Source organism: Protomyctophum parallelum, assembly GCF_964188405.1.
Source record: "Protomyctophum parallelum genome assembly, chromosome: 7".
Taxonomy (NCBI): domain Eukaryota; kingdom Metazoa; phylum Chordata; class Actinopteri; order Myctophiformes; family Myctophidae; genus Protomyctophum; species Protomyctophum parallelum.
Genome location: NC_139705.1, coordinates 15216658 through 15244309, shown reverse-complemented (window position 1 = coordinate 15244309; position 27652 = coordinate 15216658). Strand labels below are relative to the sequence as shown.

The 27652-nt window shown below is 43.8% G+C and overlaps 1 protein-coding gene across 1 annotated transcript in view; it reads left to right on the top strand.

The window, feature by feature from the left end:
* The window catches only part of wnt5a (wingless-type MMTV integration site family, member 5a), a 28149-nt gene extending 8322 nt beyond the window's left edge, over positions 1 to 19827 (top strand). Inside the window, exons 3-5 of the mRNA XM_083769029.1 lie at positions 4228 to 4475; positions 12919 to 13211; positions 17089 to 19827. Coding sequence (XP_083625155.1) covers positions 4228 to 4475; positions 12919 to 13211; positions 17089 to 17547 — 1000 coding nt within the window. The 3' untranslated portion in view covers positions 17548 to 19827. The remainder of the gene's footprint in view (positions 1 to 4227; positions 4476 to 12918; positions 13212 to 17088) is intronic.
* The last annotated feature ends 7825 nt before the right edge of the window (positions 19828 to 27652 follow it).

Here is a 27652-nt window from a genome sequence, read left to right as displayed (position 1 = left end):
ATTGGATTACCAACTAGTGCTGCACGATTCTTGCTCAAATTTATAAATGAGATCGCATAGGTGTCTGAATCTAGATTGCAATCTTTTTTCATTAATTGTGCAGCACTAATGTGACAATGAGTCCATTAGAAATACAAAGACAGTGGGCCACCTTCTCCCACCGGAGGTTGAACCGGTACACAGACAAAACAATGTGTCCGTGGCAAAGACCTGGTCTTGTTTGTGGCAAATGTTTGATTTTCTAATTTACACACCATTATAATGTTCTTATTTTGACCCACTTACTGAATGTCAAGTCTCCAGGTTTTCTTCAGAATAAGTTTGACACTACTACAACTCTATGGCACATTAGGAGTCCAGCTAGTACTAGTGGTTCTAAATGTTTTTTTTGCAATGACCCCCTTAACTCTGAGAGTATTCAAATCGACCCATTTGGTTCCATTTGAACACCCGCCTAATATTGAATCAGTGCAGTGTTTCCACTGAAAATTAATTTGGTCAGAACCCTAATAGTTGGTTCGGAAGTGGAACCAAAACATGGCCGCCAGTTCCCTGAAAGCACCATAAGGTTCCAAGAACCTAGAACGGAACTAGTTCTAGAACCAAAGTTATTTTGGTGGAAAAGGGGCATATTCTGTGTTGGCTATTGTATCATATAAAAGAACCAAACATGGTCATAAAGAAGATATGGCTATGACTTCATATATTATATATAACAAATGTAAAACTTTATATCTTTTTTAACTTGTTTTTAGCTTCAAAATCGTGCGTGCGTGTTAAGCTTCAGTCGCACCACATATGAAGCACTACAACATGCTGACTGTTGCACATTAGCTTTGCATGAAGATCCTTTTTCTCCCTTATTTTCTTTTTCCACATTTTAGCCAAACCAAAATTATGAATATTATAGAAAACATAGAATGCTGTGGCTTTTGAGTAAGTATCCAAATATGTGCAAGCACGAACTATGTAGTAAGACCGTGTGCGAGCGTGTGCGTGCGTGCACGCACACACTTTCTGATGGAGGAACATTCTGTTTACGAATCTCCATAGAAGCACCACTTGACCAATACCTACCGGTATTTACATGCTGTGTGTGTACCGTATGTGGCATGCATGCATGCATGCACAGCAATGCCATAGGCCTACACTACAAGAGTTCTGACAAGATTTTATTTTTAAAAGACTACATTAGACTAGAATGTAGTCTTTAAAAAAATCTTGTCAAACTCTTGTATAGTGTATGGGAGGCTTTAGATAACTTTTAAGAAATGCTCCATTAAAAAAGAAAAGATTTTTTTAGTGATTGTGTGTGATATTGAGGGGTTTCATGTTCACATCATTTTTCATTTAGGCAGAAAAGAGAGTTGGCTGAGACACACACACACACACACACACACACACACACACACACACACACACACACACACACACACACACACACACACACACAATGAGTTAACATGATGGGAATTTAATAGAAAATTAACACGTTACCACAGATCCCCATGGAGGACGTTGTTATCCGGGCAGAAACCTCTTATCTCCACGTTCTCACTCCCGACAGCGTCGCACAAGAAAGCATCAAACGTAGCCGATGGTGATACACAAGCTCGAAGCGGGGCGTTTTGAGCTTGTAGATCTGCTACTTTTGATGCTTTCAAATTTGAATCCTCAAAAGTAACAAAGAAGTTTTTGAACATATGAGGTTTCCACCCGACAGTGACGATATGATCCCCTCGCTGCCCCTCCTTGTACACAGCAAACCCCATACTGTATGTCCAAAAACTGTTACTTTTCAGGATTGCGAAAACGGCCCAAAAATATGCCGATCTGCAAAAGTAGCTTTCTTTTGCTACTTTTGTGTGACGCGTGACGATGTAGAAAAAAGTTCAAATGTGGGACATACACAATCTACATACAAAAGGTGTCGATGATGGCGGCGATATTATACCTGCAAATGTAAATTATTTCGAGTAGCATAATGACTGAGGCCTCACACACGTGCGATTGTGTGTGCACGCGTGAGGCCACATGCATGCACATGTTTAGCTTGCGTTTATGTATGTGTGCATGCACGGATTGCACGCTGGCTGTGCATGTGCTTCTGGTGCGTGCATATTTAGTGCAGAGATTTTCCTAGTTGATCAGGTTACACCAGGGGCTAATTGTCTCTCTCTGGGGGATCAGGGTGGGATGGGGGGGCTTGTGGTCCCTGGAACCAGATGGCTCACACACACACACACACACACTATACGCACGCACACACTCTTTAACAAAAAGCTGCAATCCGCAACTTTATTTGAACGTCTGAAATGACATTTTATTAACTCGTCTGTATGGTATAGAGCAGGGGTTCTCATCCCGGGGGTCGCAACGTCGCCAAATTATTTTGCAACTGAATGGCTGGAAAATGGAAATGAAGAGTTTACATGGTACACATAGTACTGTACATGCATAAACTTTCCTTACTGGTTATCTCTGGTTTCAGTATTTTATTGATGATGTATTTTCTCTATTATTAAGGTTATTGTAGCGGCCAATTTGTATTGGGGCTGTGGAGGGGGCAAAGCGGGGGTCGCGAGACATGGCGTTTCCGGGGTCCCTGTGGTTTTCAACCCTTTTCATATTATATATGTATATGTATATATGTTGTCGTTGGATAGGATTTTGTCCACAATTCCATGCTGTGCTGTTGATGTTGGTACCATCAGGAGAGATAACAGGCAAATGTTGATCAAAATAACTTCTACATTCTCTAATTCTGTAGACTTGCATTTGGTTTTGTTTTACACTCTCAGAAGAGTTAACAGCTTTTTAACTTTGGAATTTTTAATCTTACAACTCTCTTTCTAAAGAAATTGAACAGATCTATGTTAGGCTGTGCTGAACTATTGCTACTGCCATTGTATGAGTTAATAAGGTTTAATTTGGATTCATTTTACACTCAAAAGAGTTAAAGATCTATGGTTACCAACTCTCCATCATTTAGCTGGGGGACCACCTGTAACCCACTAAGGGACCACTGGTTGAGAACCATTGGCATGGAGCAGTGGTACCAATCTTTTCAGGTCGATACCCAAAAGAGAGATTAGACCTAAACTAGTGAAGATCTACAAGCACACAAACAGAATCTCTGTTTCTTTTTGACCCGATGACCCGGTCATCAAATTATTGCCTCGGAACAAACATTATAAATACATTTCCATGCATGAATGGCTTCATGGGTGGTGTAATTGATAGAACATAAATACATTTTAAGATTTCAGCTTTAGACTCTGAGTGTACACATGTAATCAAATTACATTTCATCAGTCACAAATAAATGCATGACTGTGTAGTGTTGCCTGTTTCTTTTCTTCGCTCTCTCTCTTGCTCTCTCCCTCCCTCTCTCTGTCTCTCTCTCTCTCTCTCTCTCTGTCTCTCTCAGTAATTTGTTTGCGTTAAGAGTCTTTTATTTGATCCGTCTTCAGTCAAAGCATTTATTTAATTTATCCTCTGTTTCTGGCCTCTGTGGAGAGATTAGTATATGCTGCGTGAATAATAGTTGTGTTTGTCCCATGAGTAGGAAGGATAATAATCTGACTGCAGACCTGAGAGAGAGAGAGAGAAAATGAGTTTGTCAGAAAGCGATAGAGCTAATGAATCACATTAGAGGACGGTTCACTGTGGTTGGTCTCTGTGCATTAGTTCACTAATGGAAGAGCCAAGAGGGATGCACTTGTCACATTAGTTGTGTGTTAATTATGCTGTCTCTGAATTTGTAACATTAAATGTTCTTTCTATTCGTCTTTCCTTTTCTCTTTCTTCCTTCCCCCGCCTCTCTCTGACACCCCCTCTGTCTGTCTTTTTCTCATTTCCTTTTCCTTCCTTCCTTCCTTCCTTCCTTCCTTCCTTCCTCCCTCTGTCCCTCCCTCCCGGGTTGGGTCTCTCCTCATAATGACCAGGCCCCCCAGAGTGGCTGACCAGTGAAAAGAGCTTGCAGAATGGGTTTAACACAGAGCGCTCGTTCATGTATCGATTCAGGCACGTTCATGGTGGTTAGCAAAGAGCGTTCTTCCAGGTGCTTCAAATGTCACTGAGCAAACTTCCATGTAAATGAATAGCTGGGCGTGTGGCAGTCCACCCTCTAAGTCAGTGGTTCACAAACCTTTTAGCCTGTGACCCAGAAAAGATATTAGATAACTCTCATAATGACGAACGTCTCCTCTCTGCTCTCCTGTCCAGGTCGTTGGCCATGAACCCGCTGCTCATCCCTGAGGCGTACATCATCGGCGCCCAGCCTCTGTGCAGCCAGCTGGTGGGCCTGTCGCAGGGCCAGAAGAAGCTGTGCCAGCTCTACCAGGACCACATGCAGTACATCGGTGAGGGCGCCAAGACGGGCATCCGGGAGTGCCAGTACCAGTTCAGGCACCGTCGCTGGAACTGCAGCACGGTGGACAACTCCTCTGTGTTCGGACGGGTCATGCAGATCGGTAAGGACTGGAGAACAACCCTGATTGATTGATTGATTGATTGAGCGAGCTTAACGAGTTTAATAGAATCAGCTGGTACATACAGCTAATCTTCCTGGGGTCCACATACATAACATAAAAAACATGACATTCAACAAGACATTACAGGACAATGACACACTGTACTAATGATTCAATCATTATGCAACTTATTCTCCGATTCCCCATTGCCTTGGAAAGAGAGGGAGATAAACATATAATACCGGGTAATTATATATATATATAAATAAAATTAGAAACGATTAATTGTTCAGATTTCAAAAGTGCTCAAGTGCTCAGCCCAGGGCCATGGATGTTACAATTCTGCTCGGGTGGGTATAAGCACCCATATCATCCGTATTGTCCAATAAAAAGTATTTCAATCTGATCCTTGGTCCTTTTCCCCAAAAAGTTATACTGTATCAGAGTGCAATACACCTCCCAACCGGTAGGGTCATGCAGTTGAAAGCATAATTATGTATTTTTGGCGCATGCAACACTGGTGCATGTCAATGAGTCATACAACTCTAACCCAAAACCTGACCTCTAAATGTCTAAACTAAACTGAACGCCAACCTGAATCTTTTCTTATTGTAAGCCTATGAATCACAAATGTTATATATTTCAACCATAAAATAACCATTTCTCTGGACAATAATGTCCTCACAATGTCTTATTTCTCAAATTCTACTGTAGGCCTACTTGTGGAAGTTGCGGGGACAGTTTGGCCTTCACGAGTACAGTAATACAAGTACATACGTGCACAGAGTACGCAACGGTCAGTTTATGTAGGGAACACATTATCATGGGGTTATCCACAAGCACACGTGTGTGTGTGCGCACACATACACACACTCACTGGAAAGAAACATGCAAATGCACTTAAATATAGATTCCATTTTCCCCTGTGTGTGTGTGTGTGTGTGTGTGTTGTGGTGTAAGAGTTGGTGATTTTGAGCAGCTGTGTGGAGGGAATAGTTGGTGGGTGAGGTCGCTGGATAAATCACATGTGGCTTTGGCCTGCTAGACCAGCCCCCGAAAGGGGGGGGGGGGGGCTCTGATGAATGGGAGACAATATGACACACACAGACATACTGTAAGCATGCATGCATTGCAACACGCATGTGCGTGCGCACGCACACACATGTGCACACACTGTTGCCCTGTATTTACAGTTTAATGGGAGTGTGGTGAGTGTACGCCAATATATCACCTTGTCAGTGATTACACAGTGTGTGTGAGTGCGTGCACATGTAGTAAGTGCAATCGTTGCTGTCGGACGGAATCCTTGTATCTCCATGTTTCGAATTTGCATGTTCTTTTGTTAGTTTTTTCCCGTAAATGAATGCCCTAGTAGTTCTTCATACACGAGTCTCACACAGAAGTAGTGAGCATGTCAGAACTGCAAGCTCTCAATGCATTTATCGATCACTGTTCTCCAGGTCAGTCATAATCAAAGTATATACGGTAGGCTGTCTGTGGGGTGGTGATCATCACAGCAGAGATCACAGTGGGGTGGTGATCACAGCAGAGATGACATAGTGGGGTGGTGATCACAGCAGAGATGACATAGTGGGGTGGTGATCACAGTAAAGATGACAGGATTGTGATCACAGCAGAGATGACATAGTGGGGTGGTGATCACAGTGGAGATGGCCTAGTCATGGGGTGGTGATCACAGTAAAGATGACATAGTGGGGTGGTGATCACAGTGGAGATGGCCTAGTCATGGGGTGGTGATCACAGCAGAGATGACATAGTGGGGTGGTGATCACAGTAAAGATGACATAGTGGGGTGGTGATCACAGTAAAGATGACAGGGTTGTGATCACAGCAGAGATGACATAGTGGGGTGGTGATCACAGTGGAGATGACCTAGTCATGGGGTGGTGATCACAGTAAAGATGACATAGTGGGGTGGTGATCACAGTGGAGATGACCTAGTCATGGGGTGGTGATCACAGTAAAGATGACATAGTGGGGTGGTGATCACAGTGGAGATGACATAGTGGGGTGGTGATCACAGTAAAGATGACATAGTGGGGTGGTGATCACAGTGGAGATGACATAGTGGGGTGGTGATCACAGTGGAGATGACATAGTGGGGTGGTGATCACAGTGGAGATGACACAGTGGGGTGGTGATCACAGTGGAGATGACATAGTGGGGTGGTGATCACAGTGGAGATGACATAGTGGGGTGGTGATCACAGTGGAGATGACATAGTGGGGTGGTGATCACAGTGGAGATGACATAGTGGGGTGGTGATCACAGCAGAGATGACATAGTGGGTTGGCGATCACAGTAAAGATGACATAGTGGGGTGGTGATCACAGTGGAGATGACATAGTGGGGTGGTGATCACAGTGGAGATGACATAGTGGGGTGGTGATCACAGTGGAGATGACATAGTGGGGTGGTGATCACAGTGGAGATGACATAGTGGTCTGGTGATCACAGTGGGGTGGTGATCACAGTGGGGTGGTGATCACAGTATAGACAGTGGGGTGGTGATCACACTATTCTTGTGAGGACCATTATGTTCCCACAACAATAGTATAAATTGAGAAATAGACGTTGTAAGGACCTTTGTCCTGGTCCTCACAAATGGTTGATTTAAAAAAACTTTATTTTTAGGCACAATAGCCCCTCGAAGCATGGCGAATTAACAGCCAAAATGGCAGCCAAGTCTAGGGACTTTTAATGTTTGGCAGTAAATGACAATATAAGATGTCATGTGGCTGATGTATGTAAATACTGCCGTAGCTCCGCCCCTCAGTGTGATTTATTCTGTGTGTGATATTTTTGTAGTTAGGTTTATGAATTAGGTAAAGGAAGGCACCACCCCAATGCCACAGTTAGATTCAGGGGTCCCCACTCCCCAGATAAATTATGTATAGTTATAGGAAACCTTAGGAAAGGTATACCGTATTTTCCGGACTATAAGCCGCTACTTTTCCCCCATGCTTTGAACCCTGCGGCCTATACAACGGTGCTAATCTATGGATTTGAACCCTGCGGCCTATACAACGGTGCTAATCTATGGATTTGAACCCTGCGGCCTATACAACGGTGCTAATCTATGGATTTGAACCCTGCGGCCTATACAACGGTGCTAATCTATGGATTTGAACCCTGCGGCCTATACAACGGTGCTAATCTATGGATGTTTACAGCTAACGGCCACTAGTGGACCTTCTAAATCTATCTCTATGGCCTCTATGCGGCTTATAGTCCAGTGCGGCTTGTATATTTATGTACACATTCGTTTTTTCCCCTAAATTTAGCTGGTGGGGCTTATATTCAGGTGCGCTTTATAGTCCGGAAATTACGGTACCTTCCTTTGACTTTTTAATTTATTTATTTAAACAAAACGTTTATATTTTTAAATGTATAGGAAAAAAATAAATGGGATTTTTCTTTTTTTTTCTACTCTAGTCGTGACCCGTTAGAATTGTTCTGTGACCTAGTAATGGGTCCCACTGTTTGGGAAACAGCTCTTCACTGACTAGACTCTAATAGATGGCGCTGAGCGTGTTGTTCCATGGCCTCTCCGCAGATCCGTCTTAATAGAACCCTCATCAGGAGCAGCTCTCTCCCCATTCCTTTCCTCTCCCCTCCTCCTCCTCCTCCCCCTCCCCTCCATCTCCTCCGACATCGCTCCCATCTCAGCCCCACTCCTGGGCCAAGTAAACATGTCCTCCCCATGTCTGCCTGCCTGCCTGTGAGTCTGTCTCCGTCCGTCCGTCCGTCCCTTCCCGTCCTGTCTGCTGCAGGCCTTCAGCCTCCACGGGTGATTTAGAGCAGTAGAAAATCTCCCGGAGATGAGGCGGAGGAGAAGGGTTGAAAAAGAAACCCTCCCCCACACACCCCTTCTTTCTCCTCTTGCTCCCAGGGGTGGGGCGGGTTGAAGGAGAGGGAAGGGGGGGAAGCCTCCCCTCTGAGGAGGATGGGAGCACGGCCAGCCCCAAACAACACGCACGCACGCACGCACACGGAAACACACACACACACACACACACACACACACACACACACACACACACACACACACACCAACCACACACACACACACACCAACCACACACACACACACACACACACACACACACACACCAACCACACACACACACACACACACCAGAGTGGAGCGCCCAGGGCCAGCTATAGCAGCAGCAGGAGTTTAGGAGAGGAGGGGGGGGGTGGACGACAGCTTGTCTGTCCACAGGTTCGCTATTAGGCCCCAATCTCCTCGGGGCCTCGGTTTGAAGATCTTTCCCGATGCTGGCGGGGGGAAACCTCATATGTCCTAAAACAAAATATCATAATAATTGCCGTTCTGCAAGCTAAAAAACCCTGCATCCACCCCCTCCCTCCCAAGAAGAGCATATAAAGTTTAAAATGTGGATATAAGAAGTTTCTGGTTCTTGAGGGGGTTCCAGGTAGTCCCCAGCTAAATGATGGAGAGTTGGTAACCAAATTGACCCTTATATAGACCCTTTAACTCTTGAGAGCATGAAATGAAACCAAATGAACCCTTACTGGTGCATTTGGTTTCATTTTACACACTCAAGAGTTACATTATTGTAGGTCTGCTATTTTTGAAAAATAGCAGACCGAAAAACGACTGCAGAAACATAGCTTTTTCAGAAAACTGTCGGGATGTAGAAGACATTTTTAGAATCTGATCTCAGGTCAAAATGGGTTAATTAGGCTGGCCATAAGCCAGTTAATTCACCAGTACAGAAGTGTTAGAGAATGTATAGAATTGTTGTTATTGATCAACGACTGTGTGTGTCTCTCCTATGGTACCACGTCAATACAGCATGGAATTGTGGACACAATTGTACGTTTGGGGCTTGAGAGACTATCTAATCAAATGGTGGTCTGTAGGCTCAAATGACGAATAAAACATGGGCCTTGAAATGAAAAGGGTTGAAAAGCACTGTACTAGACTAATCTAATAATCTAATAATAATAATAATAATATAATGAAATGGGTTGAAAAGCACTTTACTAGACTAATATCCTCCTTCCCTGCATGGCCTCCAGGGCCTCCCATCTGGACAGCTTTCACACACCACCGCTGTTCCCATCCTTCTCTTTATATATCTGCTCTTTGTTTTTCAGGGGGTCATTTATGTTATTTTACCCCAACCCGTTATTTTGTATTTATTCTTTTATTCTTTCACTTGTTTCTTTCTCTTTACTTATCTCTGCAGTTATCTTTCTCTCCTGTTTCTCTCCTTTCTACCTCTCTCTCTCTCTCTCTCTCTCTCTCTCTCTCTCTCTCTCTCTCTCGTGCGCACGTGCGAGCGTGTGTGGGGTGGGTGGTGTGGAGTGAGTCTACGCGGAGTGAGTGTTTGTTCTATCTATACTGTCTTTTGCTCTTTCTATCGCTAGTTTTGGTTTTTGCGGTTATGCACTGGGCTAGTGTTTAATCTGCTGTTGGTGGTTTTGTGTTTGCTGCGCGCTGACGGCTGTCGGCGTCGCCATGGCTTTCACAACTCTCACACGGAAGCACGGCTTTAAGATCTCGCCAGCGGCTTTAAGATCAAAGTGGACAATTTCGAATACACTCTCTTTGCTACAACCGAGAACATGAAGTGTTTTGGCTGTGGGGTGGAGGGGCACTTGATAAGGTCCTGTCCAGAGAGGGTTGTTGACCCTGGCGAGGGGGCAAGCAATGCTACCAGGGGGGGGCGGGGGAGAAACCCCTGGGGGAAAATGTTGAAAAGGAGATGGGAAACGTTAATGGGGGTGGTACTGTGGGTGAAGATGAAGGAGGAAATGTTGAACCCAAGGTGTTGGCAGAGAATGTCAATAAGGAGGGGGAGTGCACTGAGCAAACAGGTGGAGATGAAGGGGGAAAAGAAAATGATCAGCAGGAAAACAGTGAAGGTGAATGAGAAGTGGTTAATGCTGAACCTGTGGCTGACACGAGCTCCCAAGAGGACAGTAGTCCTCCTGTCAGTCAAGTGGAGGAGGGAGGGGTTACAGTAGCTGACATGGAGGTGGGGGCTAAGGGGGAAGGGGTAAAGGTGGTGGGGCAGAAAAGAAAGGCAAAAGGGTCAAATGGGACAAAAGCAAAAAAAGTGACCGAGGAGAAAGGAGAACTCAATTCAGATTCAGAAGATAGTACTGGTGGTTGGGAGAGTGATGATGAAAAATGTAAAAAAAAAAAGAAAAATGTCTATGGGGTGTCAGAAATGAAACGTTTTTTGCTGAAAACAAAAAACCATAGAATGATCCGAATTGAAAAGCACTTCCCAGATATGAAGAGTTTTGTGACGGCTGCCAGGCAAAACATGAAGGTGACAGAAGGAGTATGCTTTACTAAGCAAGAGATTTTCAGAGTGAAGAAATTGGTGCAGAGGGTTGATGCGGATTTGTTAATTGATACGTGGACAGTGTGATGGTGGTGGTGCCGCTGGGTTCCTTCTGTGCGCTGGGTCCTCTTTTGCACTTGGTTTTGTCTTTAATGGACACGAAGATTTACTGGACAATGATACAGCCGGCCACTTGTGAGCTTGGTTGGCTTTGGTTGACTGGACAATGGTGGAGCGGCTGGAGCCTGCTACGTGTAGGCTCTGATTCTCAGACGGGCCGCTGGTTGGAAGGGCCAGGATGGGCCTTCATCACAGTCCAACATCGGGGCTCACTCACAGCCTGTGTGACAGTGGTCATGGTGGAACTGTTGGATATAGCTGGTCAAAGCTTGGTGGATGCAGGAGCAGTAGCTGATCTGCTGGGGCTGATATCATCTTCAAGATGACATCTTACCGTGTGGGTTGCTTCCCAGAACTGTGCAGCGAAAAACGGTCTATGAAGGAGACAAATGAAGATGGACTTGTACTGTACTGTTGTGTTGTATTGTGCCCAGAGACGGGCTGGGTGTGGAGGAGGACTCAGTGTACAGAGGGGGTTGAATGAATAACGATGCTATCTGTTCAGTTGATGTTATTTTATGCTTTGGTAAAATGCCCTTGGTTAACGACATGGATGTTTTGATTGAAAACAAGCGATTGTTGCTTTTTTTTAGTTTGTAAATAAAAGGTTTTATAAAAAGTAAAAAAAAAAGTCTCTCTTTTTCTCTCTCTCTCTCTCTCTCTCTTCCCCTTCCTCTCTTTCCACTGGGTTCTCTTCTCTGCTCTTGTCATTACAGCATGCTCTCTAAGGAGTGTGCTCTCAGCATGGTATACGAGCTATGCATTTTGCACGTCTGGCGTAGCGGCCTTGGTACCGGCGTATAGTTTTGGACCCTTCCTTCCCTCCTTCCAGTCCGTGCATCCCCTCTCCATGTCGGCTTTTCACCCAGAACCCCCAGAGTCGTGCACGTTTTCTGTTCAGCGCAGAGAGATCGTAAACGGCTAAGAGGAAGAGAGAAAAGAATCCGATGATGACAAGACGTTCGTGTTTTTCTTCCTTCAACCCCGGCTCTCACCTCGTATTCTCCATAGAGGAAATGTCACGAGAGAGAGAGAGAGAGAGAGGGAGAGAGGATGAAAACAATGGGAAGCTAATAATAAAAGGAAACACTCCAGGCTCTATCAGCCCGTGACAACATGTCCAAGCAAAGCTCTTGTCACTTCTAATTTAGGTTTTTGGAGAGTGGCAGCAGATCAGCTGCGTGTTGAGAGAGGCCTCGGTCACCGGAGGGCGCTATCCTCTCTCTGGCCGAGTCCCAATAACAGCAATGCCATGAGGAAGCTTTGGCTTAAAAACACTGTTTCTCACTGTCTGGTTTTCTGTACTTCTGACAGTGTTACACATGGAACCAAATGGACCCTTAGGGTTCTCTAACTGTGGAACCAAAAGGACCTTAGGGTTCTGGAACTCTGGAACCAAATGGACCCTTAGGGGGCTATAACTGAGAGTGAATGAGAATGAATGAATTCTTCATTTCTGTGTCTTGTCCATCCCTTGTGGGATTATGAGACGCCCAAAACATCAATAAACAATATCCCATTCACTACATGGAACACAACACTTCACACATAACATTTAAAATAATTGTTTGGTATCGAGAAACAAAAATAAATATATCAAATGTATGTGTTTAGTTTGTCCCATGCTATATTTTTCAAAATAATCCACACAAAGTCTCTGGCCTGACTAAAACTATGACTAATTATGGCAATTGTAAAATCAGCCATGACAACACCATTAAGGCCTACCAAAATATTTGTTTGTACATTCAGTCGACTAAAATCTTATAATATTTAGTCGACTGAAACTAGACTAAAACCAAATTTCAGTTGACTAAAATATGACAAACTAAATCAAATTTTATTCAAAAGTCTAACTAGAACTAAATTGTTGTCAAAATCAACACAGAGTCTGAATGTTTACACCTATCTAAACACTGTTGTGGTTGTTTTGGAAGCAGCTCATATGCAAATTTTGTGTACGTGTGTCTCAACAGGCAGCCGAGAGACGGCGTTCACGTACGCCATCAGCGCGGCGGGCGTGGTGAACGCCATCAGCCGCGCCTGCCGGGAGGGCGAGCTGTCGAGCTGTGGCTGCAGCCGCGCGGCGCGCCCCAAGGACCTGCCGCGGGACTGGCTGTGGGGTGGCTGTGGAGACAACCTCAACTACGGCTATCGCTTCTCCAAGGAGTTCGTAGACGCGCGCGAGCGCGAGATGAGCTACCCCAAAGGCACCTACGAGAGTGCCCGGGTCATGATGAACCTGCACAACAACGAGGCCGGACGCAGGGTACGGAGGACACACACACACACACACACACACGCACGCACTAGCGGCTTTGGATGTTATCAGATGATTTAATGTCCGTCATCAGCCCTTATCAACATGCAATGAAGCCAGTATGGATATTTACACTTACTGACATTGTTGTCAGCCATTGTCTTGGTCACGTTGTCTGACTATTTCTGGTGGTCTGATTTTGACACTAATGGGTTTGACACTAATGGGTGTAGGTAAACATGCTTTATCCCCTCAAAGTTAATCACACTTTAAGCATTTGACCTCCAGCAACCTAGTTTTAATCTAGTCTTGGCCAACTAAAAATTCATACTGGCATAAAATAAAATAAAACATAATTGCCCAGACTCTTCTTGAACAAAACAAAAAGCAAACATTCTTTGTTCTTTACATATACTTACAATTGTATGGTACAAAACACTGAAGTCCTTAAACCAGAAATCTAACCCTATCCTAAGTCTTAATCAGCCATGTAAGTCTCCTAACCTAACCTCATATCGGTCTTAACCAGCCACGTACGTCTCCTAACCTCATATCGGTGCAAATCTTTCAACATGGAAATTTGAATTATGACAAAATAATCTCGACTAGATGTGACAGGCCTACACACACACACACACAAAAACACACATTTTCGTTTGTTGTTTTTCTTTCTCCGCTCGGCACCTGCCCAACTTGGGGTCTGGATGTGCATGTCCTTCCATCTCTCTCTCCTTGGTTTGTCCTGCAAACCTGGGCTGTCGTCTGTCCAACAGTATTGTGTTTTCAGCTGCATCACCCTTCATTCACCAGCCCACAACATTCTTCCTCGCACTGAAGAATGTTTGGTGTTTCTTTTGCCTTAGCTGTGTGTGTGTGTGTGTGTGTGTGTGTGTGTGTGTGTGTGTGTGTGTGTGTGTGTGTGTGTGTGTGTGTGTGTGTGTGTGTGTGTGTGTGTGTGTGTGTGTGTGTGTGTGTGTGTGTGTGTGTGTGTGTGTGTGTGTGTGTGTGTGTGTGTGTGTGTGTGTGTGTGCGCGTGCGTGTGCGCGTGCGTGCACGTTTTAATGTATTTTGTTTGGCTTTACTATTTGAAACCTATTTGGTCCAAACATTCTGAGGCAAGCTAGCTGACAACTTGCTTATTATATAAGTATATTGGCAATCGGTTGTATTGAAAATATGTAGCATAATAGTATAACCATTTTTTTTATTTTTTATTGTGCATGTTGGTTTACTGGATTTACCAGATTCTATGAACGTGTGATGAAAGTTGGGAAATTTCGGAGCAAAATTAGGAATACCCCAAAGTACCCCGGCCGGGGGTTTAGTTCCCAAATTTGAGAAACTCTGGAATTAGTAGAGCAGTGGTTCATAAACGGAGTCCAGGTGCACCATGGGATTTAGTGAATCATAGAGTTATAATATATCTAGAGAACAGATTGAAGCCCGCCCCCTGCTATTCACTTCAATGGAAGTTGCTCAGTGGCGTTTTGAAGCCATAGAAGAAGGACAAAGTCTTCCGGGTAGTACCCCTCGAGCGTTGATATGATCAGTTGGCTCCTATTGTAGTACCCCTCGCGCTGTTCTTGTGGTACCTCTGCATCATGTCTACGTCACAAATTCATTCATGAATGTAACCGGGGCCCAGCCCGCCTGCAGTAGCAGGTTTTGACCAGTAGGGGAGACGGCTTCAACGTTGCCCAGCAATTCTGAGGGCTTGATTGGAATATAGTGTCGGTGCATAAAGGTCTCATCCCCGTATTCTAGCTTTTTGTATATTTTCGTAAATTAACGCCCTACTTGATCGTACTACAGCGTCACATAAACGCATTTAATTTCTTTTTGCGTTTTGAGCTTGTCGATCTGCCACATTTGATGCTTTTAATTTAGATATCCTGAAAAGTAGACCAGTTTAGGACATTTCCACCCGACAGAGACGATAACGTGGGCCGTCATGGGAGGTACAGCTGGCAGTCAACAGGGAGGGATCAGGGTCAGTGGAGTGTAGAACCGTGGCTGAATTATATGCACTCTTTGCACAAATATATTATGTTAATCTTCATCTGAGAGCATACAAACAATGATATATAGTTTCTCTCTTGGTATACGTCTGTCTGTCTGTCTGTCTGTCTGTCTGTCTGGTCTGGTCTGGTCTGGTCTGGTCTGTCTCTCTCATTTTGAGCCTGTTGATCTGCTACCTTTGCTAAAAAAAATTCAACAGTTTTGGACATGTGAGCTTTCCACCCGACAGACGATATACTATATAACTATATAAACACTAATTATTATTTTTCCCAATACGGCTTGTTTTTCTTCTTACCCACAAATACATTTTTGTGTATGCGAAAATAGCAGAGCTACAAACACAGGCCACTTATCTTCCGCTATGAATGCAGGTGCCTTCTAGATCTTGGCTCATACCCATTGCGCCTCAGGCACAGAACGAAGTTTGAAAGCCACTGAATTAGGACGATGTACAGTCGGGGAGGGGGGGGGGGGACCATCTGACCGCTTCCATACGGTCAACCTTGTGGAGAAACCATGGAAAGTGTTGAGTGAGATGAAGAGGAGAGAGAGAATGAGAGAATCCAGGTCATTGAGGCAGAAGAGAAGACGAGGGCCTCTATCAGTTGATCATCTGCGTAACAGCTCTCATTCCTTCCTGGCGCTTTGATCTGCCGGGAGATGGAATCGCGAGAGGCGGTTTTCGGGGGGGCTGGGGAGGGGGTTGGGGGAGGGTTTTTTTTGTCCGTTCCAAATGCCTTGAAATCATCTCAAAAGCGTAGCAAGGCTTGCCAGATCGCCTAGTTGCCAGGCTACTTCTCTTTCAAGTGGGACAAATGAGCAGACAGCATTTTGTTTGGCTCGCTGCTCAGAAGGGAGACATGGAGAGCATCATGTTAGCTGTTGTGTGTGTGTCTATGACAGAATATTGCCTTCTCCCCAAGCAACTGACAAGAGATTGCGAAGCTGAAGCGTATGTGCATGCACGCATATGCAAATGCCGAGCGAATTAGGAGCCCGAAGCATGCAATGTTTGGACCTGTCAACTTGTCTGGCTGGTTGTGATTACAACAACGCACAGTGAAATCCTCCCTGTTGGGGTGTACAACATGTGAATACATTTGTACACTTGTTATACATTTGAACATTTATTTGTCTCAAGTGTATCATTACTATTATTTATTTTTACATTTTTGCTGTGGTATTTGATCTCCCTGCTCTTCTATGGAGATACATTTAAATCCTGTGTAGGTTGTCTAGGACTCCACCTTTTACATGATCCTGTTAATGATTTGACACACATTTTGGTGCTCCTTTTTTCTGACTACACCACCAGTGTTGTGAGCTTGTAGATGGCTATTGCTACGGAATGTCATGGAAGTCACATTTGTATATCTATATGTGTGTGTGTGTGTGTGTGTGTGTGTGTCTTGTGTGTGTGTGTGTGTATGTATATATATATATATATATATATATATATATATATATGTATGCATTGCGAATAGTCCATGCACACAGCAAATTGTCAGGAAACAGTGCAGTTGATTCTGTCCGACCATTGGTCGGTCTCAGCTCCATGCTTCTATTTTCAACCAATCACACACTCACTTCATAGAGCACCACACCTTATTTAAGTGGAGCATTGCTCATTCCTTGCTTGCTGCGTGCTGTCTGCCGTCTGTGCTGCTGCTGCTTTTAAAACTCGCTGCTCTCCCCCTCCACCACCCCAGCTACCACCTGCCGCCGTTCCGGATCTGCTTTAATGCTTTTATGGTGGTCCGTGGCTTGATATGAAAAGGGCTTGAAAACCAACCACTGCCTTTGAAGTAACCAACTCTCCTGTGTCCCCCGCCCCGTCTTTTCCCCTCACACGACCAACGAACAGACGGTGTCGGACCTGGCGCACGTCTCGTGCAAGTGCCACGGCGTGTCGGGCTCGTGCAGCCTGAAGACCTGCTGGCTGCAGCTGGCCGACTTCCGCAAGGTGGGCGAGATGCTCAAGGAGAAGTACGACTCTGCCGCCTCCATGAAGCTGAACGCGCGCGGCAAGCTGGTGCAGCAGCACAACAAGTTCAACCCGCCCACCAGCCACGACCTGGTGTACACGGAGCACAGCCCTGACTACTGCCGCCTGAACCAGAGCACGGGCTCGCTGGGCACGGTGGGCCGCCTCTGCAACAAGACGTCCGAGGGCATGGACGGCTGTGAGCTCATGTGCTGTGGCCGCGGCTACGACCAGTACAAGGCACAGGTGGTGGAACGCTGCCACTGCAAGTTCCACTGGTGCTGCTATGTCAAGTGCAAGCGCTGCACAAAGATCGTGGACCAGTTTGTCTGCAAGTGAAAAAGAAAAGTTGCGCGATTGACGTCGGAGCTAGAAGAGGAGTCTTGTTTAAAAACTGTGGGTGCATGTGTTTTTTTAGTTTTTTTTTTTTTCATACGACGGGCTATAACACATCTGCATTTACCCACGAGCAGAGGAACAGAGGGGTGGAACATGGAGAGTGAGAGAGAGAGATAGAGAGAGAGAATGGAAAGAAAAAACTATATAAATTATATTTATAGAGTTAAACAATTATACCGTTGCAAAAAGACTGACTCTTTCATCCTTTTTTTTCAACAAAAAAAAAATTCTTATGTCTTCAAAAACTGAGAGTATCATGAAATATTTATTTTGAGATTATTATGCTTTTAATTTTGTTTTGTTTTTATTTCATTTCTTTCCATGCCCAGTCATCACCAACCCATCACCACACATCAGATTTAAATTTTCCTAAGTGCCTAGAGAGATCCGGGGGCCCGGACCACCAATGGCCGCACGTTTTAGTTTCATTGTTTTTTTAAGATGTTTTAACCTTTCCTGTCATTTGGCTTCTCCAACGGGCCACAATGACTGTGTAATTGGGACGGTGCCTTCCTATTTCATAACAATAGTTTTGCTTGGAGACTTCTATTTTAATGCTATAGCCGACTTCAAGAGGTCCCTGTTTTATTTAGAAGTTGACTGCGCGCTCTTAACTCTTACGGATGTGTGTCGGACGGGCCCCGCTCCCAAAACTCAGACGCTCCAAAGTAGTGTCCAGATGGAATCAAATGGACTCGTAAGAATAGGGCTGTCACAATTACAAATTTAGGCACGATTAATTCTCACACAAAACAAATGTGATTAACAATTTTAATTTTTAATCACAAATTGCACAGGGCACTTTCAAGAAAATGTAAAAATAGCCAATATACTAGCTTACAAAGCTTGTAGATCTGCTATTTCTGCATTTTTTTGGAAAACTTTTGAGAATATATTTTTCAACATGGAAACGATTATGACAATTATGCAAAAAAATAATAATTGTGTGATTATCTCAAATAATTACAATTAGGCGATTATGTAATAATTGTGACAGGCCTACAGTATCCATTTGGTTCCATTTGGGCACTACTTCGGAGCGACCGTGTATATCCTCCCCCCCCCCCCCCCCCCCCCCCCCCCACATGTTGAGTAACGTCCAAGGAATACTGTTCAGATGTCAGAACCTTGGAGAGCAGAGGGTATAATATAATAAAGAGGGCTGTTAGGGGTGGGGGGGAGGGGGGGGGGGGGTTGGGCTATTGACTAAACTATCCCAGAAAGCCTTATTATTATGGTGCTGCCAAAAAAACAAAACTCCACCTTTTATGCACTTTGAAACAGAGGCCTAAAAACCCTTGTCTGTAAATGCTTCTGTTCCACTGCTTTGACTCCTACAGTGCATCTTCAGCCAAAAACAAAAAACAAAACAAAAAACGAATATTATCCATATTATAGTCTACATTCTTTCTCCATATTAATACAGATTTTTATCCACTTAACATTATGCTATGATACTTACATGGTTTTGAATATATATGGGCAACGTTTGTGGTTATGTTCTGTGTATATAGTATTGTCTTCTATCCAAACCAATCAGTAATTTTGTATTGTATTTATTTCCTTTTACCCAGAAATCCTTGTTTTTAAGCTTTTTTTCCCCAGTATGGGGGAAAACAAATCGTAAATTTATGTTTTAGTCGGGACATCCCAGGGGTGTGTGTGTTAGTTTTTCTTTTTAAAGTCACTTATTACATTCTCACAAATTTGGCTCTTCACTATTTTTTTATAGTTTTTTTTTTCGTAAAGGGAAATGCACCTTATCGTCTCAGAACACAAGTTCCTTTCGTTGTTTGCAGTCGTCACGTACATTTAAGAAATGATTTATCACTGGTGTTCACGACTTTCACAACAGCCTAATTTATGCTCCGTCGCTGGATGGCGTCGCATAGCTGGAAATGGCGAAAAACAAATGAGCACACGTTATTTTTATTTTTTTTCCAGAGCGACGCCGTCAAGCTACGCATTATGAATGTGGCTTAAATACCACTCAGTTTACGGCTCACTATCCCTGTGATGATATCCATTAGACACAACCCCCCACCCCTGCCAATCCAAATATGTATATTTATAAGCTCCCCCCCCCCCCCCACCACCCCCTTGAATTTGAGGTTTTTGCTCAAAACGTACAGTAAATGTTGTTATAGCTGTTATTTTTGTTTACTTTTTACAAATTTGGATCGATGCTCTACTTTGTTTCAATAAATATCAAATGTAAAACCAGCGTATAGACATGTTTTTAAAGGTATTCACTTTATATTGACATAATCGAGCAACACCTGTATTTTCGTCGCTGTCGGGTTGAAACCTTGTGACATCCAAAAACGTTTACTTTTCAGCAGAGCCTTAGAGAGCGAGAGAGAAAAGAGAGTTGTGCCAGTCCAATGGTGGCTCTTAGACTAAATTTACTTCTATTTTCACTAAATGGAAATGGATCCAATGTCAATATTATTTAGCTCTTGTTATGTTAATAGACAACCTTTCATTGGTTCAATATCTCTATTAACCCACATACACTTAACTTAAATTTCACTTAAATGTTTCAATGATAGCGAAAATAGCATATCTACAAGCTTCTTTCAATACTTTTACAAAAAAGAAAAAAAAAAACATACAAAGTTTAAATGTGGAGCTACTGTACAAGGTTTCTGCCCAAGAGCAACGAAATGCACTCTCGTCTTGTGATAATATCGTCCCCGTCCCCCCCCTCCCCGTTACGTCAGCATTGAATTATGTGGATAATATTTACTTTTCGACTCCTCCTTCTCTTCTAAATGTTGTCTTTTGCATCAGCGTACTGGTACCGTGACATAATGTTCATTTATGTTCCTATTTTTGTTGCATAACCGGATCACAGCGATTTCCTTCAGTGGTATACCAGTCAGGAGTGGGATTCGATGTTTTATTCTTTCTCTCAACCAGAGGGCTACATTTCCCCACCAACGCTCTCGGTCCGGCCATTAAACGGATATCGTGACAGTCGTGCACACTCACGCCAGGCACGCCCCCGTTGGACGACAGCTGTTGTAGGAATGGAGAAGAGAACAAAGGCAATTAAGGGAAGCTGGCTTTGCTGAGCGTTGGAAGATGGCCTTGAAGATTTGGTGGCTCCCCAGAGGGTGATGATGGAAGCTGAAATTCTAAACACTACCCCTCTGTCCCTCAACAATCTGATGACATCAGTTGGGATAATGCAATGATTAATCATTGTGTGTCGGGAACCGTTGTTAGGGGGGGGGGGGGGGGTGTCTGGCTGGTGGATGATGACGTGTATTAAAAGTCACACTGGGTGAATTTCAATTAAACAAAAGTTGCGTTCAGTGTTGCGCAACGTTACTTTTAAACACGTTACGCCAAAGTATTACCGCCATTAAAAAGTATTCCGTTACAGCAGTTCAACCCTTTTTATATCGACGACCATTATTTATTCGGCATCTGAGCCACGGACCACCATTTGATGAGATTTAGCCAAGACCTAGAATATTTTGTTGTGGTTGGATACGATTTTTGCCAACAATTAAAACAGAAGTTTGGTAAACATAAAATCAAGAGTGCATCCTACCCCAGAGTGTTGTGGAGCTGTGCAACTTCCCATAGACAGCCCATTCATCCAAACAGAACAGTCCTATCTAATTGTATTAAATAACGTCAAACTCACCAACATTGCAGCTGTACAGAAAGCTTGAATTATCCTCTTTCTATCTGCAATGTGTTTGTTTAATAAAAATCCACTGTAGACATGCACTACTCCCTGTCAAGAAAGTGCTGGAAGTGCTCGTTGACTATCACTCAACAGTCCATGTGTACCACCTGTTTAGAATTTGCACACAAGGCAGGAGGTTGCTTTACTGATAACGAGTGCTTCCAATCATCTGCAAGGAATTTCTTGAAAGGAAGTAACTCATAACATGTCTACGGTGGATTTTTTATGAAACAAACACTTTGCAGATAGTAAGATGATAATTCATGCTTTTCGTACAGCTGCAATGTTGGTTTGATGTTAATTAATACATTTAAATAGGACTTTTCTGTTTGGATGTATGGGCTGTCTATTCAGTTTAAGTAAGCTAGCACCTTGCTGGCAAGATGACAGCCGTGTGCATATCATCAATTCAGCTATAGCCACCCAATGATGTAATGACTCCATCCTACCAAAGGTGTCACCAAAAAGACTAGTACTGAGATGAATGTTACACAGTATGGGCCTGTATGCCTGATTGTCTCCACCAGGCCGAAGGCATGGGGAGAGACTGTTTTGCACTCCGTCCGTGTGTGTGTGTGTGTGTGTGTGTGTGTGTGTGTGTGTCCGTCCGTCCGTTATCAGCTAATCTCAACGCAGATCTGCACAATTTCCCATCTTCCATCCTGATTGGCTAAGATTGGCTTCCAAAGCTCACATGATTGGTCCGTTTCGAACCAAATGCCACAAATCACAAACAGTGTCCAATTTCCATGAAATTATACACGCACATTTTCACTAGGCCGAGGACGACATGCCACAATGTTTTCCATAAATCAGCCTCACGGTGGCGCTATAACAGGCCAATTCCTGTTTTTATGTATATGCGCACTCCCTAGAGGCCATGGAAAAACATTTTCCCTGCATTCCTCCACATCTGCCGGTTATAGCGCCCCCATGAGGTAAAACACATTGTTTATGTTTGTCGCACAGATTTCATCCAAATCTCATGCAAATCGGTACACATGATCTCTGTAGTCATGTGATCAAGACGAGCCTGTTGGATTTCTCAGATTCTACACTGATTAGCTAAGATTGCCTTCCAAAGTTTTCAGGTGTAGCCCGTTTTGTACAAAATGCTGCACATGTCCTACTCATCCAGAATTCTATCCTCAGAGATGCTATGAGTGATCTGGCTCTGCATTTCCTCAACAAAATGAAGAAAATTGTTGCAAGAAACCTAAACATCCTAAACATTTTGCCAAACATCACACACACTCCTATCCCCCTGGAGACCTGTGCCCAGAAGGGTACTTTTTCTAGTTTATACTTCATCATACAGCGGTGTCACACACTGCGCTGCAAGCTTGTACATCGGCTATTGTAGTAAAAACCAGTGACTGAGGAGGATAGGAGATGTCGTTAATGGAGAGATGGGTTATTTCGTATTTGAGTAGAGTAGGGATCGTTTAGGATTTGAACTTAATGTTTCCCAATTAAAGATTCCTATATAGTTTACTAAAACTATATACTTTTAGCGATAAAAAAAAAAAGAAACTAATAAAAATAATAAGTAATGCAATTTTTTTGTAGTGTAGTGGTTCTCAAAGTGAGGTCAGTGAGGGACCCTCTCAGTTTCTGATGACCCCCCCCCCCCCCCTACTGCAGGTCTGTAACTCTCGAGAGTATACAGAGGGAACCAAATGGACCCGTAATTTGTGTACACTCAGACCCCTTTTCCACCGGGAACCGGTTCAGTTCTTTTTGGTTTTTAGTCCATGAGCCAGAGCTCCAAAATTGGAACATTAATTATGAATTGAGTGGGCAAAACTATAACTATATTAAATTGTTTATAGGATTAATATAAGTAAATATTTTAAATGTTTTGGCATATTTTCCTATATAATGCCTCATTTGCATATTTTAAATATACAATAAATCATTGTCTTTGTGTAAGTACTCAACTGGGGAAGTTTCATGGTGATAACAATCTAATATAGTTTTGCCCACTCAATTCATAATTAACATTCCAATTTTGGAGCTCTGGGAACCAACCGGTGGAAAAGGGCTCTCAGAGTTATGCAATAAAACCAGCGGTATTGTAATCGTATAGCAGCTGTGCCTGTGAAGTCCAACACCACTAGCTCTAATTGTGATTAAAAACCCTAGTTCCGAAAACTGTTTCAAAATATGACGGAGCCGATTCCTGTTTGTCAGTCATGTTGGAATCTGGTTCTCCTGACCCCTACGAGAGAGAGAGAGAGAGTGTGTGTGTGTGTGTGTGTGTGTGTGTGTGTGTGTGTGTGTGTGTGTGTGTGTGTGTGTGTGTGTGTGTGTGTGTGTGTGTGTGTGTGTGTGTGTGTGTGTGTGTGTGTGTGTGTGTGTGTGTGTGTGTGTGTGTGTGTGTGTGTGTGTGTGTGTGTGTGTGTGTGTGTGTGTGTGTGTGTGTGTGTGTGTGTGTGTGTGTGTGTGTGCGTGCGTGCGTGCGTGCGTGCGTGTGTGTGTGCGTGCGCCTGACTCACACCTTCGCATCTAGCATACAACATTGATGCATGCTAGATGTATGAAAGGGTTTGTTTACATCTTGCCCCAATGCATTTCCAATGGAAGTCACATGGTTTGACACAACATTTGTGTTGTATGGCTTTCCGCTGTGTTTCGACTGCCCCCCACCCCCTCATACAACGCAAATGTTATGTCATACCATTTGACTCCCATTGGAAATTAATTGCGAGCTTGCATCAGTAAATAAGTCTCATGCATCAGCTGTTGTGCACGTGTGAGTCAGGCCTAAGAGCGGTGTGCGGACATCCACCTTCTTTCCACATGACAACAACGGCATCTGCTTTCCTACTATTCTGATTGGTTGGTATGAACCAATCACCGAAGACTGCTGCTTTGACAATGCCCATTCCAGAAACTGCTGCCATGGGGAGGGCTTTCAGTCTGAATAATGAAGTGAAACTAAATGACACCCCCATCAGTTCATGAAGTATGCCTGGTTTGCCTGATGGGTGGTGATCCACCTGAACTGAAGCCGCACCCACAGCTGCTGTTGTATGATAAAGGGGGAGGGCTTAGGGGAGGGGATGATGGTGTGATATATCACATTTCATTGGCACGTTTGATTGTCAAGGTTTCAGCCTCCAGGAAGAAACCTTATATACAAAGGGAAGACATCATTGCACATAACAACCACATGGGGACTAATTAAGTACTGTCACCTCATAAACACATGAAAAACTGGAAAAATCATGGCACTCCATCTTTAATTAGAGTATACTTTTCCAGCACTGATGAAGAGAGGACTCTGAGAGGAAGAAGGAGCTGAGAGCCCGGAGGGACAGAGGAGCAGAGAGAGCGTGCTTTAAGAGAGAAGTGGAGAGCTGTTGAAGGACTGACGTTACAGTGTAAACGCTGCTGACATTGACTAATATTTACTCTGGTAAAATGATACGGCACTTCAGGAGCACATCCCATGTGTGACCCTGTCAATTGGCCCTGTGTGTGTGTGTGTGTGTGTGTGTGTGTGTGTGTGTGTGTGTGTGTGTGTGTGTGTGTGTGTGTGTGCGTGCATGTCTGTATGTGTGTGTGTGTGCGTACGTGCATGTGTGTATGTGTGTGTGCGTGCATGCCTGCGTGCATGCCTGCATGCACTTGCTGATTGTTATGGCGCTGGCACAAAGTGCGTTACATCATTGAAAGTGTTTAGATTTTTCTGATTGGTGTCACACAGGCCAATGGGAAAGTACCAGAGAGAGAGAGAGAAATACAAGGTCGCACGATCAAACCCATACAGTGTTAACTGAACTCTGGTCGTTTAGTATGGGTCCGTTTGGTTATGCTACAGAGTTAAATTAATACGGAGGATTTGAACGTGCAGTGACGAGTTTTGAGGGAACGAAGCCAACTTTTACATATCTGACCTCCTGTCAACAGCTGAGTTTTACGTCCGATACAAAATCACACGTCAATGTTGGGACTGTAACTCCACATACTGTACAGACGTGGCATGTGTGTGTGTGTGTGTGTGTGTGTGTGTGTGTGTGTGTGTGTGTGTGTGTGTGTGTGTGTGTGTGTGTGTGTGTGTGTGTCTATACTTTTAAGGACCTTAACGTCCCCACAAATCCAGTGCAGCAATAGTTCATTGAGACACGGAAGGCAGAAGGTTTATTTTATAATCTCCCCTTCATTCTCTATCAGTAATTAATTCTGTTCCTTTAAATCAGCTGTCAACTCCCCCCACTCTCATTGGCTGCCAGCTAGCTAACTCACTCATGCCCACATTCAATCAGGTGTTCTTGTTAAGCAGTCACTACCCTGTCCTCAGTCTTCGTTCTAGCTGTCTCTGTTGTTCAGATGTCAGTGTTAAAATGTCCTCCACCTCCCCGGCCTCCTCCCTGTGGCAATAGTTCTGTAATGGGTGATTATAAACGTGATTTACAGTATGTATCGTATATGTGGTATATGAACCTTTATTGAGAAAAGGATATCCCCTTTTAGGGGAACAATGCAACAAATACATTCATGCATACATAAACAAAGACAAATCAAACAAAAAAGCTCTCCTAAAACTAGCCGCTCCCACCCCACTTAATCACCCTCAACATACTGTAGCAGACTTCAGGCATCAGTATATTCATGTAATGATGTAAAGATAATGAAATGATAAACTGGAATCCAAATATAGGCCGAAAACCATAACAGATATGCAAATGCAATACCCTGCTGCATTAACAACATACTTAAATGAATACAAACATACAGTACACATGCACGTTGTATATGTTAAATGACATAGTGTATTAGATTATAGTGAATTCGCAGTATATGAGACGGCGAGAACAATCGGAGGCATTTAGAAGCAGGAGCAGGGTATTTGAAGATGATTAACGATAGACACTTCTAAGGGAACTAGGGAGATCGTTCCAGTCGACATGAGCTTTAAATTTAAAAGCACGTCGGCCAACTTCTTTCCTGATGTTGGTGGGGACAATGAGGTTAATCTGTATGCCTCAGGTTGTGGTGAGCTGAAGGGACGCAGATATTGTTTTAGATATTCAGGGTGATTAAAGTAAATGCAGTAAATGCCAGTGATAGTGTCGTCGAGCTTTTAGTGTTAACCTGTTGAGAGACTCCTACATGGCACAATGGTGGGTCATATAGGGACACCTCAATATAAATCTACAGAGATTGTTGTATGTTACGTTGAGAGGACAGAGGTGTGTATCAGAGGTATTTTGTTAAACAATGTCAGTATAATCTAATATTGGGAGGATTAGTTGTGAGATGTTACTTTTCCTGACCTGAAGGGTGAAGCAGTTCATTGATCGATAAGAGTACTTTCAGGCTGAAATTTACTTTCTGGACAACAGAGGTAATATGAGGCTTGAATATGAGTTGAGGGTCGAGCCAGAGGCCGAGATATTTGAATTTGTCCACCTTTTCGATGCTGTGTGCCATCAGCGAATGTAATCAACAGAGGCAAAGAAGTTGGTCTTGTGGAAAAGAGCATGCCATCTAGTTCTGTTATGGGTATGTGATATGTTCAGTATGTGTATGTGTATGTGGTATATGGTGTTATGCTGTTCATGTAATGTCTTTATGTTATGCTGTGAGGTACCATTTACCTGGTCCTCACTGGGAAAATGTTTAGTTTTATGGTTGGAAAAACAAAAACAAGTATTTTAGAGATACAATTAGAAAAATAAGGTTAGGAATAGTAGGCTACCAGGGGCTGACCAAAACTAAATAAAAATGCTGTCAAAATCAACACTGGCGTGCATGCCTGTGCTAGTGTGAGATTTAGTAGCAACAGGGACCCCCCCCCCCATAAACATAAAACCAGGTGCGTGGCATGCAGACACACATGGCAGACACAGGAAACCCTACACCCACAGGTGCACAGGTGTGTGTGTGTGTGTGTGTGTGTGTGTGTGTGTGTGTGTGTGTGTGTGTGTGTGTGTGTGTGTGTGTGTGTGTGTGTGTGTGTGTGTGTGTGTGTGTGTGTGTGTGTGTGTGTGTGTGTGTGTGTGTGTGTGTGTGCGCGCGTGTGCATGCGTGTGAGTGTGTGTGAGTGTGTGAGAGAGACCATGCACTCCCAGCCTTCCACATAACTGTGCTGGACAGACGGATACCTCCACATGTTCAAAGCAACTATATATTGGCACGTCTGATCTCGATGGGCCCCACTACTGCATGCGCGCACACATTACTATACTTGTGAGGGCATGTACATATATAATATGTTGATGCTGAGCAACTCAGCGATCTTATGGATGATATAACGCAATAGAGGGTATGCACATGCTTAAAGTGAATGGCACATCGAGTGGCAAATCAACATGCAAAGTGAGTTTAACATTG